Below are 16,497 nucleotides of genomic sequence, written 5' to 3' on the forward strand. Positions count from 1 at the left end.
TCATAGAATCATTTAGGTCAGAAAATAAAATCAGATTCTTTAAGTCCAACCATTGCAACTATTATAACTGACCAGTAACAATCTAGTGGAAATTTAATAAACTCACAGAGTCTGTTTCAAGGACGTTGTGTACATCAGTTGATGGATGGCTAGTTGATCATTGACTGATCCTTTCAAACACTTAGCACATCTTCACAACATCATATCCATGTTTCTGAGATTACTACACTTACAGCATATACACCCATTGGAGGCTTTACACCTGTGCCAATAGTAGCATACTTTAAGAACTGCACCTGACAGGATTAATCAGTAAGGTTAATACTAAACAATTATGATGAAATTTCCCAAATATGGGACCAGACTAGGAGGATACACTGGCCTGGAGAATCAAGGAACAATTGCCTCATCTTGAACTGCATTTATCTGAGCATTTAGATAAGAGGTAAGAAAAATAATAGGAACTGTAAAGTCTTCCAAACTATTAGTTTTAGACAAAGTACATTTTTAAACTGCTTATTGATGATTCTAATGAATCTATAGCTTTGATATACAAAGCTAAAATACACCAGTTTTTTGCAAGACCTTTTCCAGCACTGAATAAATATCTGATGGTGACACATTTAAGTCTCTGTAAATGAGATTGCTATACATAGTTTGCATTCTTTGTTCCAATTACAGTTAGAGAAAACCATGAAGAGTAGAGATAAGGAAATTTTCAGCAAGCTTCATGCTTCATGAAGGTGACTTTTTGTTTCCTACCATGGTATTTGTGATTCTAACCTATATCCTTTGGAAAGCAAGAACATCTAGCAAGTATTTCTGTTTCTAAGGAAAAGGTGTCTTTTAATTGCATCAATACTAAAGCTTCTGTTCCCACAATGCATAGTTGACTTTCAGCTGGAAAAAAAAAGTATTTCCAGTATCTCATAAAAGCAGCAAATGAGGATAGAAGATACAAGAAAATTAAATTACTTACAACTCAGGAATAAATAGAAACTTAAGAACAAGCTTTTGATAAAACATAATAGTACCTTGATATACAAAGTTTCCATTTCAGCAATATTTCTAAATAATAAAAATAAATAGGTTCACACAGCAGACCCTCCTCTATAACACACAAACACACATATATATACACATCTACACAAATTTGTGCTGTCAGGCAAATGGCACCAAAGCAAACTGTTGTTTAACTTAAATTGAAGATGAAGATGGAAAGAGCTGTTACACGTTTAATTACTTCAAATCCATTATTTCTTATTCACTGAAATATCTGCTTGACAAATATATGTTGCAAGGTTTTGTGCATGCACTGTATGAAGGTCAGTGCAATTCAATACAAACAGAAAATTAATGAAGCTGTGAGTCCACAACACGGCAAGTCCAGCACTAGCCCATTAGTACCAGGTGTAGGAAAAGAAAACCAGAGCCATATGATGCAAAGTGCTGCTCCAGTATAAATTCACTATTAGTGTAGATCAGCTCAAATTCTTTTGAGCTATTAGCTTCATAGCAGTAGATATTACAGCAAATAACACACTGTCTGTCCTGCAGCCAAAATCAACATAAAGCCATTATTAAAGCATAAAGTCAGCACGTACACCCTTAGCATGCTCTGAGGAGTTCAACAGATATGTGACCATGTGCCCACAACTAAGCCAGATCAAACTGGTCTGTGCTGGTAGCACACAGAATCTGTATTGCAACTGGAAAACCAAGACAGATAACAAATGACAAATGACCAATATGACAAATACTTCTCTTACCTGCAGGCCTTTTTCATAATAGACAGCATAATTTGCTGTAATTTTTTATGCCTGAGACTTTCTCACACCCAAGCCAATAACTTACACACTTTTCTCTCTTATCTTTTGAGTTCAAGTTTCCTTTCTTAACTGGTGCAACTTTACATTCTTAATAGAACGTTGATGCTGTCTATAACAGGTGAAGTGATATTACCAACAATTAAAAGAAGTTCACATACACAATTTCAGGAAGAATATTTATCTACAAATGGAAGGACTGTAGACCAGAAATTTCTTTCCTCCAGGAGAAAATAAAATTATGGGTGAGTGTATGAAATATTAGTTTCTCATACAGAAACATCCATGCTACTACTTACTAAAATACTGAGCAATAAAGCCCTGAAAGAAATAAAGAACAAAGAATAGTCATCAAAGTAAAAAGGAAATATTAAGAAAAAATACTTGACTTACGATAGGAAAACCATTTTATTCATTCACCACTGAAGTAACTGTTTGCATATTTAACAAACCTATCAGAATAAGCCCAAAAAGCAAAACTGTATTTTCTTCTAACTGACAGTGAAGCAGGTCAGTAGAAATCCATATGGGAGGTACATTCATAAGCATGATAATCATGAATTCTGGCATGTCCTAGAGTTTCAAGCTGTTTGAAATGAGTGAACTATTTCAGTAATTATATTAAGCTTCTATACTACTATAATTTCAACATCTATTTTTAACCCCTTTCAGTAACACGCATTTGATTTATAGTCCTAAAATTAACATTCTTGGATCCAAGCCTGCTCTTAGTAACTGGTGCAATATAATTAAATCAGCAGAAAAGTAAAGTATGACCTTTGCCTATTATTTTTATTGCCAGGAAGGTGCTACCTAGAAAAAATTATTAAAGAACAAGAGCATCCTATGCACAACCAAGGAACACATTGAAAAAACAGTTTCAGGGTAAGTACTCAGGAAGAAAGAAAAGGACTCAATCTAAGGTCACCAGGACTTTTGAACAGAGAGAATGACAATAAGAAGAGGCATATACACACACTTGCTCCCAGTGAAGTGACAAGAACACTCACCTATAAGAGCTAGGTTCTAGTACCCATCATAGGGAATATTTAAGTATCCTTTAAAAAGTGGAATATATCAATGAAGGACAAAAAGAAAAACTCACCCTGAAATAGCCTCTTGGGCTCTCCGTGGCTTTCAAGGGCTAATGAAGTAGATGGAAGACTAACATAAATTGCCATCACAGTTGGAGCAGACATGCTGTACAGACATACTGTTCCCAGCTCCTAAACTGGCCAGGTAATTTCTATTTTCTTTATTCCCTGGTCAGTTTATATTTCCTATTGTATATCATTCATTTTTGAAACACCAAGTTCCTTCCTGCCATTCATCTTGCACTCACAACTCTATTTGCCCTTCCAGCATAACATAAACCACATTAATTTCTCCCTTTTTAGAGGTCATGAAAAATACTACTTATCTCCCTGCAAAGCCAAAGTAAAATATAATTTCACTTGAGTTTCTACTTCAGCCAGTATTTCTTCCTATGCATTTTATAATAATTAACTTTGTTTGCAACTGTTTCTGCTCCTGTGTTTTGAAGCTTCTTCCTTTTCAGACAAAGATATTGTCCATTCTTTGCACTGTGGTACATAATATTTGTACCACCTTTACTTTTAGTTTTAGGTAAAACAGCTACTTCCTGCAAAAGAGCCACATTTGTATAGAGTTGTATAGTGTATTTGCATATAAAATTACAAGCTGCTTTTAATGGCTTTTGAAATAAAAACACTTGATAATTATTATTTTGTACAGGACCAAGTGCTGCTCTTACTTGTCTGTTTTACTAAAACTGACCTTAAAATACAAAAGCTGAACAACTTAAAAATTTAAAATAATTTTTCACCTTTAAAGGTTCCTAACCCATCAAAAACTCTTTCATGCAACTAATATTTCAAACTAAATCTCAAAAAATCTGTTGTTTAACACAGTTCTTGCCTTTTCCATGAGAACCTAGGTGTAGTTGAAATTTTACCGTGCTGCTATAGTTAATTATATTGAGTAGTTAATTTTCGCTATAAAGAATATTCCACACCTTAAAATAAATGAGCAGTTGGTGATAAGTTTCTTTTTCTAATAAGCTGGTGGTAACTTTCACAAAAAGTGGTGATACATAAAGAAAAGATATAGCCAGGTTTCTTGGCTCAAGGGAACTTGAAAGAATTGACCTTTAGATCATAGATGCCACAATATCTACTTAAAAAGGGGGAGAAATAAAACCATGAGGTGATTCCATATCCTTCTCCGTAAGTATAGGCAAAGAAATTTTTGTTTAGAAACAGTGACAGGAGTAAAAAGTAAATGTCCAAAAACTGCGCAACTGAGAATTCTTCAGAAAAGATGGAAAAAGAAAAACAAGAATATGCAATGGAAACAAAGCAATCTCTCAGTGAAAAATACAGGAGCAAAGTAGGAGTTGCAAAAGCATTTTAGAAGTGAAAAGCATCAACACTTCATAAAAGGCAACAAGGTGTTTGTATAAGGACCATTAGAAATTTCAGAAGGAACAGGAAGAAACAAAGTGAATTCCAGAAGCAAACACTGCAGGAATCATAGTAAGAGGTGAGAGCAAGTAACTGTTTCTTTAATTTCAGCCACTTCTTTAATTTCAGATTTTTTCTGGAACACATGAAACACAGGATTTTATATATTCTATTGCAATTTTATGTTCATGTACTGCAAATATAATAAATATGCATTCACATGTGTGTCTCTCACTGATTAGGAATCACTGCACAAGGAGCTTCTTTAGGTAGACAGGTATATAGATGGATAACTCGTTGTTAAATGTGGCCAGTTTTGTGGGTCACACCTGCAGAACAATTAGCACTTCCATGAGTGACTGTAAACAGCTGTGTAACAGAATATGGAAGATCAATCTTCAAGACTCAAATCCCATACCTGTTGAAACTAGGAATTTCTGCTACACTGTTGTATTTTAGTCACCACCTTTACCATTTCATCTTACAATTCTGAATAAAGAAGTTTTCTTACCGGTGTGAGTGCTCCTTCTGCTTGAGCTTCCATAGGACTTGTAGGGGTGGCCGCAAGAAGCTGTCCTGCAGCTCCAGACAGAAGTTCCAGTTTATCTGTAAGCTGTTCAGATGCAGCAGGATGACATTCCATGTCTAGAACAAACTCCACCCCTGAAGTTTGGTTCTTAGCAAGGACATTGTTTCCTGCCCAACCACCCTCTCTGGACTGCTCTTCTGGGAGGGATTCCTCTAGAACTTGTAGTACCTCTGGCTCTTCATCTGAGGGACTTCCAGTCATTTTGTGCCCTAAAGCCTCATTTGTCCTGAAGTCCTGCAAGTCCCGTTCCTTATCTATTATCACCCATTCCTTAGAATCAACCTCCTGCCTGCAGGAGCTTAGGTTAACAGCTACAAATCCATTGCTCATAACACCATCAGCATGGTCAGGGGAATTAGCTGACACAGGCTTTGAAGCATCTGGAAGATACTCTTCATCATAGTGCCAAACATGGTCCGTGCGGGCAGTCACAGGAGCAGGAACAGATGTTTTCTGAGAAAGAGGAGGAACAGCAGCAACAGGAGTCTCTGCCACTTTCAAGTCTTTCTGCTTCTTCTCCAAACTTAGAGAAAAGAAGTTAATATCTGAATTAGTTGAGAATTAATTAAATAATGTATGTTACATTTGAGTGTTTCCAGAAGAAAATTAGGTTTATATAAAAATTTGTTGTCATATTCTAGAACCTACAATAGTTCAAAGATCCACAATTTGAGACAATTAAGTATGATGTCAGGTAAAAATGGATGGATGGTCCAGAAGGGAGAATTGTGAGAGAAAAAAACTCAGTAGTGAGGTTACCACAGATGTCCACTGCACTTAATTTGTGACAAAGCAGAAACTCAAAGAGGAACAGAAGAAACAGATGTCTAACATATGTTATATGCTTTCAAGAAGAATGTTATATTTATTGCTTTGATTGATTCCTTACTTATTCTTTGTGTAATTTGCTTTCAAACAAATTCAAATTCCTAGCCCCCCTATGAAGTATTTAGAAGGTTTTTGCCACTGTCATCACCCCAGTGCTCTTCTACTGTCGCCACTCAACCTCTGCCTTACAGTCCGATTTCACTGTGTCCCGCTCCCCACATTCTTTTTAGACATAGGAAAACTGAATCCATTTTCATATACCTGTCTCTTCTCTACCTTCATATTCCATTTTAAGTTCTCTGTCTTCCACCAAGATTTTTTTATGTTGGTTCTACACCTTTGGGCATAACTAAGCCTGCTTCATAGATTTCTAACTTCTTCACTCTACTTCCTGTAAACCTCCCTTCTCATGTCACATAGCCTTATGTCGTGTTACCTCTATTGAGCACCTGATTTCAACTTCTTATTCAGGATGAGTTGTACTGACTGTCAAGAGTATGCCACTGAAGAAAAAGTTAATGAATACTTGGGTTACAACCACCAGGTCTTGAAATACAAAATTCCCAGGTGTGGAAGTCCAACTTCAACTGTATTCTAGCAATAATAATTTTCTAACGTAGCTGCCATGTAGTGAAACCCATTAATTGAGCAATATTACAAAAAATACTTTGCTGTAACTTCCATAAGCATACTCCATAGCTCCATTCCTGCTCTTCACACAGCAAAGATAATAACATCCAAAACACATATCCTTAAAAGATCCTAGCAAAAGGATAACTTAATTTCTTTACCAGGTCTCAAGAAACTTATCAGTGTCGGGCTTAGACTCCAACGTCATACGCTTCTCCAGTTCAAAGCTGTGAATGGAACGTAACTTTCGCACCAGTGGAACATCTCTGTCTAACTGGGTGGTCTCTGAGCGAACTCGGATTGGAGAACCAAGACTTGGGGCATTAAGCATTCCATTCCCTGGTCCATGGCTGTTTTCTTCCTCTGTGGCAGCCTGTGCAAAATGTAAAATAAAAATGTAGGAGTGCCAAAAGAAGAGGAAGACAAGGAACTACATGGCAAAGACACTCCAAGTTTTTAGAATGTGAAAAGCCAATTTGTATTTGGAATGGTCCTTAAGTTCATGCATAGTTAAGGTAGTTAAATATGCTCTTCAGCACACACTACAGCAGACAAGGTACTGGAAGTATACTGGATCTGGGTAAGTCTGAGAACAGGAGTATCAAAGACCCAGTAATACAGTTACATTTATTCTGATTTTTCACACCCATCTCTGAAATATTCTTTAATTACAGTCTGAAACTTTGCACTTAGTAGCATCTTTGGTGTGCTTTACAGTCAAGTGCTCTTATTAAAAAGAAGTTAGCTCCCAGACTGTCTTTTTGATTCTCTGGAGCATAAAACTAAATCTACTAAATATTTCTATGACTTTAAACTATGTTTAAATTCAACTGCATATTATCTTAATAATGACTGAACATGATTTAGAGCTGGGAAATCATGATCATTCTTAGTTTCTACAGGTGTAACAGAAAGTGCCTTTGTTTGAACCAGAGAAATCTCCTTTCTCTCTCTTTGGGAAAAACACACAAATAAGCACATTTGAAAACAGGCACCATACCTCAGTTTTTCCCACAATACATTTTTTTCCTAGCAAATAATGAGTAACAGCTTCAAAATTAGACAGCCCTCCTAGATAAAGAACATTTTAGTACCAGATCTGTTTTCGTGTTAAAAACACTGTTATATGAAGAAAAAGGCTACATCTGTCCAGGTATGAAATACTGTGATTGTGAATAAGGAAGACAGGAACCAATTCTCAGAGACCATTTTTGAAAATGAAGCAGCATTCTCTTCTAAAGACCAGCCAATGAATCTCTGAATCAGTACAAAGGTATTATATCTTATGGAGACAAAATCACCAAGCAAATTAAATGGATACTGCCAATCATGCTGATGATTTGTCAATTGAAGAACATTAAAATCTTCTTTTGTAAAGTTAAGATCCAGCTTCTACACATGCAAGATGCAGGAAAATTGCTTTGAATTCATTCAGTGAGCAAGCATGAAGATTGTGCCTGAAGAAAACGAGTAAACTACAAAGAGCCTCAAATTATCAGCAAGCTATTCATCATAAAAACCTGATAAAGTGGCAAAATACCCAAAAGCCTGTCTGATTTTTTCAGTGTATAAAATATGTTATCTCTGCCATAAATTATTTTCTTAGATCATTCTGACTAATCAGTATCAGTACAACTGCCTTATTAATTATATCTTATGTGAACTATCAGGACAAGAAACTATTCAAAGATGGTCTTGACAGTGCAAATTTGAAAGTACCTTACAGATCCCCAGTTTTATTTTGTTTCTGTTTGCATCCATTTCTTCCCAAACATCTTTTTCCTGAGGACGCTGATGTCCAGGGGATCCAGGTAGTTTCTCAGGTGATACCCCAACAGGAATAACATTCTCTCCATCACTGAGCTGTTCATCAGGGAATACTTCATCTGTATTTTCCCGCAGCAAATCTCCTGGGATAGGAGTGGCATTGGCAATTCTACGAAAGAAGTTTAAAAACAAAATCAGAATTGCAAACATTTTTATACTCCCATGTGTTTACAGAAATTATTTCTATTTTCAAAGAAAGAAAGAAACAAAAACTTACAAAGAAAATCATGTTTCTGCAGAAGACTAAATCTTGGAAATTATTTAATATAAAACTTCTTACGTCCTGGCTTTCACAACTTATTTAATTTAGGTACATAAGAAAATATGTAAATCAAAAAACTATCACATAAAAGCTGGGTTTTTTGAATGTTTTTGAAGCCACGTCTGAGAAAATTTGTTAGAGATCATATCCAGGTTCAACTTCTCTCCTGACTCTTCTATATATATTTTTCTACTCAAAAAAATTAATGGCACCCATAAACACTTCTTACATTCATCCATAAACACCTCTTATATTCTTCAGTCCCCTGAGATTAGTATGGATATTATTAAACATCACATCTTGTCCAATTTACTTCATTACATAATGTCTCAAACAACATATTAAATATTATTTCAAACACAAACAAAATCTATTTCCAAATTTCTTATAAAGACCTATTCATTTTTCAAACTTACAAGGAAATCGCAGCTAGAATTTTATTTCAAGCTTACAGAAAACAATGGGTTTATTTACAGGCAGTTAAATTTCCAGGCACTTATACTCAGGACACATTATTTAGTTTCACAAAATATGATTTAGCAAAGGATGGATGAGCAAATTTACATGCAATTTCCTGAAGTACTATTTTTATTGCAGTAATTTTAGGACTGCAGCGCTTATCTTTCAGGATAGTATAAACTGGTACCCTAAAAAGGGAAATACTTCAAATGCAGCTTCAAATCACAGCTCCCAAACCTCACTTCCTCTATGCATTCAAAATCCTGCAGAAAAAACCTAAATTATGGAGTTCATTTCCCTTTGGTAGGAAGCCCCTCTGTGGCTGCCATAGAAGAGACCACACCATACATACCCAATTGCAGCTGGTGTAAGACGAGTGTGCAGCTGAGGGGTGGTTGAAGTTGTTGTTGTTGTCAGAGAGCCATCAGTTCCACTCTTCTCCCAGTCAAAAGGGTCGCTTTCAATAACCCCAAATGTTTTCATGCTGTTGTCAAACACAGACATGAGAAGCTGAAAATAAAGAAAAAAGTTAATAAGCTTCATTTTTGTCTAAGAGACCAAACAATTAAGAAATATCCCTCTGTAATACTGACAACAACATAAAAAATTAGTTTGTTATATAAACACTTCTCATTTTTCAAGATTTTGAGGCCAAGATATACAAAATTCCATTTTATTAAAAGAGAAAAAAAATCCACCCACATCTGTGTTTTTATCAGGCATGAGGCAAAGATACACCATAGACTTTTACAAAAAGACAGATATACACACACACACAGATGTTTAACTGCATTGCTGAAGAATGCTATAGCAATACAATGGCTCTCTAGCAGAGGAAGAAAAAAGAATACATTTGGTAACACTGTGAAACCAAGGAAATTAATGAGATGTAGGAAAGGATACTTTTCTGCTAATCCATACCTTTCTGTCATTAAGAACTACATAGCATTTACTTCATATAATGCTGACATTTATACTATACAAATGTCTAATTTTCAATCCTCAGTTTACACTATGAAAAAGCCTTTGGAAAATTTATATCCATGACAGAGAAACAAATGGCATCACTTTCCTCTCTCTGTGAAATAAACTTTGTCTCATTCTACAAATGATGGGAAGGCTGTGTCCATATCATTCTCTTACTCTGTAATATTTCTATGTTTGTTTTTTTTCCCTAGAAGTGAAAAATCTGGGGGTTTTTTCCAATCCAGATGCTGAAGATTTTTCCACACTCTCCTTTGGCATACCCTTTGGCAACTTAAAATAGATGAGAAATTTGGATCATTTCTCTTGTATGGAGTGGTCTCACCCATTTAATCTTTACTTTCAAGAATCTTCTGTGTGCCAGCTGCCCCAGTCATTTCTGCAACCCTACTGAAGAGTACAAAGCCATAGTTCACCCTGTCTCTTATGTACTGTGTTTAATTCTTCTCTGCCTCTGAACATTAAGCAGTATCTCTGAAGTAATTTTTAAGGTCATTCTCCTTTAAATTTTTTCATCAATTTCTGCTATAAGGCAAATACAAACTAAAATGCTTAATGATATCAGGAGGCTGAGGCAATGTATGCACAAATACCTGAATAAAATAAACATCTGACATTGCCAAATCAAACATAGCTTCTTGACCTAAGTCATGAACTTTTTAGACTGTAAACTCTTTGAATCAGGGATATACACACATTTTTGTTCACTGCCCACTCATAAATACAAAGAATACAGTAGGTAGGAATAAGACTGCAAACACAAGAGAGATCAGAGTTTAAAGGAGCACCCTCACTGCTCTAAATAAAACCACCCTGCTCTGGTCTAAAGCACATGAGCAAGACTGTGTTGTAAGGCTCAGGCTGCAACTACACAACTGCAAATATTCCATGAATAGCCAAATGAATGTAAATTACTGGGCTGTCTCTACCGTGGAAAAACTCTGTCCTGGTATCATGTGCTGAGTGCACATGCTGTGTTAGATACAAATAAACCACAAAAAATATTCAAAACTACATGACTGTCTATATGCTTTATCATTCAGGTTCTGTAATGCAAAACATATTTACCAATCTATAATCAAGTTTTTTCTATACAACATCAAAGTTTCTGCAATATTACTTTTTACCATAGGAAAAAAAAAACCTGATACATCTTTATAACCAGGCCCACAAAACATTGAAAACTTTTTCCTAACTTAATTGTAAACTATAAATTTCATGGAAATTTTTAATGGAGAAGAGGAAAAAAAAAAATCAAAGTATTTCTTTTTCAGGAATGCTGAGCATGTTTTGTATTTGTAGTAAGTTTTTTTTTTTAACATTCAATTTTTTCACAAAAATTGATTTATTTGTTTTGCAAATGTGCAGAATCATATATCAGTATATTTAGAGAAATCCACTTACTAACAGGAAATCAGATATTCCTTGAGATTTTCGCCTCTTATTTCAATTCTTATATATCTTGATTTCTTCATTAATCTTACCAAGCAAAGTAGAGGAGTCACTCTTAGCAAAGTTACAATTCCAGAACTGGTCAAATTTATTTATTCAGTTGAACCAATTACACTTGAACACCAACAGAAAGCCATTCCTTCTGATTTCACTGATTTGGGAGTTGAACAAAGGCACAGAGGCAGAAAGGCCCAGCAAGTGAGAATGCGTGTTTCTGGGAGCCGGAGGAAAGCACAGGGACAGCTTGTCATGGTGTGCAATTCAATCAGTACAACTTCTCACACTGTGCAAGACTGAAAAAACTCTCAAGTCTCTTCTTTCCTGCTTTTCCTGAGAATTCCTCTGCTGCTTCCCACAAACTTGAAAAAAGTTCTATCTTTATTTATTGTTTAATCATGAGTTAACATGAGTGAGTTAAGACATTCTACAGCATTTCCTCTCAGCACACACCACCTCACCACTGAGCAGAGGCTGCCCATTTCAGCAGGCAATACTCTCTTAAACAAAGAAAAATTACTGGTATTCTGTGACCTCTGTACCCAATACTTCAGTTTTGAAAACACACGTGAGTGTATGTTGTGCTCTAGCTGTAGGTGCTGAGTTCCAGCATTTGGAAAACTGCCAGAATGACAATCACTGAGAGGACAATCTGATCAATTAACTTAGGGAGCACCCACTAGAGGCTGTGATAGTAAGATAGCTCCCAATCCAAACAGAATACTGACTGAAAAGCAGGTGTCAATTGTTTTTAGAAACTTAACAGCCTTTCACTTCCCAAATGGAAAAAAATATTATGTTTAAACCACAGAGTTTCTGTGGCACTAAATGATTATGAAATTAACTTTGTGGTGGCACAAACCATAATGACTACCATGATTACACATTGAAATCAAAGTAAATTGAAGGTGAAACAGCATAAATTTCTTTTTCCTTATAAAACAGAAAAAATAGTACAAGTGTTTACCTGGTAATCAGGCTTTGTGAAGTAATCCAAATTAGAAATGTGATCAAGAAAGACGTTGAATTCTTGAGGCAGATGTTTCAACATAAGTCTGTGTTCATACCTTTCTTTAATGGAGCCCACTTGCTCCTAGGAGTAACACAACAAACATTGGCACACCTTCATTCTCTGTTACAACATACATTCTCTGCTACAGCCATTCAATACACTACTAACCAGAGAGACGGGGCACTAAATTACACTGAATAGTACTGAGAAAGGCATTACACACCAGAGAGCAAGATAGGAGATTCTGGTTTCGGCCTCAGTATGCTTGCAAAATAATGTACAAACTTCAAATTCAATATGAAAAGCCATTTAGTTTTCCACTGTGTTTGTGTTGTTTGTGTTTGAATGCTGACTGATACAAAGAGCCGTCACTAAACATTCCAACCCTTTCTAACAGTATATTTTAAAGATTTAAACTTCCTGTTGCATCATATCATCATATCATACCATATAAGTTCAGTCCCTTTTTGGTGTATATTCAGTCATGTAAAATGTGTAAATCAAAACCAAAAAGGAGATGCTGCCTATACACCACACTATCATCTACCAATACATAAACCACATCAGAGAGTAACCTGATTTCAGTATGATTTCAAAAGAAGCTGCAAGAAGTAATAGCAGGCTGATTAGATATTGCTTCTTTGCATACTTCACCTATGATATATGACTAAAGGCACTACTGCATACTACCCAACCCACTTTTGTTCACCAGCAAATAAGAAATGCCTATTTCACAAATAATCAAAACAGATTAGAAATTTTAAGCGTGTGATAGGTGAAATAAGGTACTCAAGTGATAACAGGAATAATGAAGTAAGTGGCAAATATATACTTACATCTGCCCTTTACAATAATTTCAATCTAGAAGTATAACATCCTTTCTTCCTAGAACACTTAATAAAATTTGATTGCTTTTTATACCATGACACTAGCCACAAAAACTTACACTATAAAACACTTGAAAATGGAATGCTGAAATTAATAAATTATTCTAAGAGGAACCTTTATCACAGCATTTCCCTGGAATACAGAAGTAAACCTGCCTTATACTCTTTGGTTTCACCTCTAGCTTTACCTTATCTTTTATTTTTCTCCAGGGCAGTTGCCCAACCACAAATTCCACCAACATGTAGAAGAGAGACCAGAGGTCATCATGCCGACCCATTTCCTGTAAAAGGAAATATTATTCTAAAGCATATTACAAATACCTAAACAAATGGGAAGATAAGTTTACTGCTCAAAACTTAAATTATTATATAAAATTTAATATAACCTATGCTGCAAAACAAGTTAATTAAATCCAGCCGCTATTTTAAGGAGAAACATACAAGTAAATTTCCACAAAAGACAGAGAGAAATAAAATAAAATTGAAGTGTATTTAAATAGCATTGCAAATCTCTGTTTATTCAGATTTCTTTAGAGTATGATGTTAAGACAACATACTGGGCATTATGTGCCTCATAAAACTCAGTAGCTTCACTTTTTTAACTTATTAACTTTCAATACAATTGAACACCAAATATAAGTATTAGAATCACTATTTTTGTACAATAATTTTTTTATCCTCAACTACTTTAAATTACATTATCCTTTCACAAAATTCATAGCTATTAATTTCAACATAATAAATGCACAGATAAGAATACAAAAAAGGAGTAACTGTGTGACTGGCTGCTTCCAGCCACATGAGATGGTTTTGATCCAGATTGTGATACTCACTCTGTTTCTGTGAGCGTTGATTGATGCGTATCGTACCGTTCCTCGAAAACCAGCAACAGCTCGTGGCTGTCAGAGAATAGAAAATATTCTTATTGTCAGAAATAAACCCTCTGACTACTTAACTTGGCATCTACAAAGAGAGCCACAACACATTTCTTTTGAGGCTTTATTTCAGTTTACTGTGCTTCTACAACTTCTCAATGGAAATTCAAGTGGGCACTAATTGGCTGACCAATAAATAGCAAAGGCCACACTGGAGACACCAATTTGAACTGTTTCTTTCTTTTCCAGTTTCTGAAAACCAGAATTTCTTCCCTGATACTCTAGATATCTTGTGAACATCAGTCAATTGATGTTTATAATCAGAGAATGTATTTTCCCATTCTTCTTTTATTCAAATAGTAGTATTACAGAAAGAATTATATAATTTATGACAGTCATAATTAGTAGCATTTACATATTTTTTTTAAATCAAACTGTGATATTATTACTTTGCCTAAGAGACATATCCAATCCATGCCACCCTCTTAATTGCCCATTATATATAGACGAAACTGCCAGGACTATTAAATTTGCCTTCTTTTATGCAGTCTTATCTTCCCAATCAATTTGTTATTTTTGTTTCCTCTTACAATGAACATAAGAAATTTGAATTATCTAACTCAGCTCTGATTTGTACTTAGAGAGGTATTGGTGATCTGTCTGCTCACCAAGACAATTCTAAAGTTTTTTTTAAAAGTTTGCACAATACATTGAAAAGTCTGGTTTGATATACACATGAAGATAAGCACAATACATTGATATCTTATTAAGATAAAACACTTCCACCTCTGTCTATATATATCTCATGCATAAATTTTTTCTTATCCACCAACAGATGCTATACAGAGATATTGTCTAAATAAATCAGGAGCTGATATTACTGTCCATAAATGTAATTATAGGATCCAGCAGGATTATGCAGCAACATCTTTAAAAAAGGATTCAACAGCCCATATAATCAATGTCTGCTAGAGTAGTACAATGAGAGCTGAACAAGTGTTAGTTAAGGCAGAGAATATTTTCTAGGATGTTCTTAATATGAAGAGGTTATCAGATGATATTCCATAGATCTTAGACTTTGCACATCATCATACATTTTAAATGGTGCTCAGAACACATTTCATGTTCAGGCAGGACAGATTTAACTGTTTGTCTGCCTTATCTTTAATTTTGTAAGTATATCATATTCCACACTGAACACTACCCTGAAATGAAACATAACACTATAGTTGCAGAAATTTCACAATACCAATCAATTAGAAAAAGAATAGCTCAAAATGCTTTGGAACTGCTAAATTTCAGGAGAAACAATTTTTTTTAAAGAAGCACATAAATCTCCTTAGTAGTGCTGCAGGTTGGTAAATCATCCAACTAAGAGTAATATAGCATCACTGCCAAGGCAATCAAAACACAGATAAAAAATACATAGTTTAATGAATAGTACTTTTCAGGAGGGAACTGAGAGCTTAACTTTAAAAACAGTTGAAAATACAAATTCCATAAATCTCAAGAGCATATAGCTTCAGAAGATGAAACTAAATGTTTGCTGTCTTTTGCCTCTGGCATGAATGTTTAAAAGGAAGGACTACATTCAGTTTTACTTAGTTAAATATTTCAGTTCTTCTGAGACTAATGGAAAATATGAAACCTGGGATGAAATTTCACTTTCATATCTAGTATCACAATTTCAACTTCTATTTGATAACTAGGACAGAAATGCTTCAGTTTCTGGACGAAGCAAGAGAAAAAGACTAAGAAGTGTCATGAAGACTAAATTATCCCATTCAGTTTACAAAAACTAAAAATCTGACCTATTCCATTTCTGTCCTAGGGAAGAAATGTCCATATGAGGAAATTCATTGTGTACCAATTCAAATACTTTTGAATGTTAAAGTCACAGCCATCCTTATTTGCCCTAACATGATTTCAGTTAACTGAGAATCACCTGGATGGGAAGGAAAAGAAAAAAAGAAAAAAAGAAAAAAAATACAGTTTCTCTCTATGAGCTTATAATGAAATGAATTCTGAATTCTTTACTCCAGCAAGGACATCTAAAGTCTGTCACTCTTGTCTGAAAGTATAGTTTCTATAGTCTGAAGAAAAAGCATATGTCACTCTGTTATATTTCAAGATTCAATAAAATACCTTTTAGTAAAGCAGCTGCTCACTATTCAATACCAGTATTACAATGCCACACAGCAATAATAAAATAATTCTACCACGTCTGTCTTGATGTGAGTGATGCTCTGTAGGTCAAATCAAGTTTGCCCAATTCATAACAGAACTTAGACTTCTGAGAATTTGCATAACTTCTGAAACTGTTTTAGAACTCTTCATGTATCTCACAATGTCTCATGTAGCAAAGGAAAAATACTAAATCCTTCAA

At 34.9% G+C, this 16,497-nt stretch overlaps 1 protein-coding gene across 2 annotated transcripts in view; it reads right to left on the reverse strand.

Moving 5' to 3' along the window:
- Positions 1-16,497, reverse strand: part of TTBK2 (tau tubulin kinase 2) — a 59,244-nt gene that overhangs the window by 18,761 nt on the left and 23,986 nt on the right. For both annotated transcript variants that reach the window (XM_015630257.2, XM_015630256.2), the window contains exons 6-12: positions 14,070-14,135; positions 13,425-13,517; positions 12,305-12,430; positions 9,257-9,414; positions 8,076-8,292; positions 6,518-6,729; positions 4,821-5,421 (exon numbers count right to left, since the gene is read on the reverse strand). In XM_015630257.2, the coding sequence (XP_015485743.1) occupies positions 4,821-5,421; positions 6,518-6,729; positions 8,076-8,292; positions 9,257-9,414; positions 12,305-12,430; positions 13,425-13,517; positions 14,070-14,135 (1,473 nt within the window). The remainder of the gene's footprint in view (positions 1-4,820; positions 5,422-6,517; positions 6,730-8,075; positions 8,293-9,256; positions 9,415-12,304; positions 12,431-13,424; positions 13,518-14,069; positions 14,136-16,497) is intronic.

Source organism: Parus major, chromosome 5, assembly GCF_001522545.3.
Source record: "Parus major isolate Abel chromosome 5, Parus_major1.1, whole genome shotgun sequence".
Lineage (NCBI taxonomy): Eukaryota > Metazoa > Chordata > Aves > Passeriformes > Paridae > Parus > Parus major.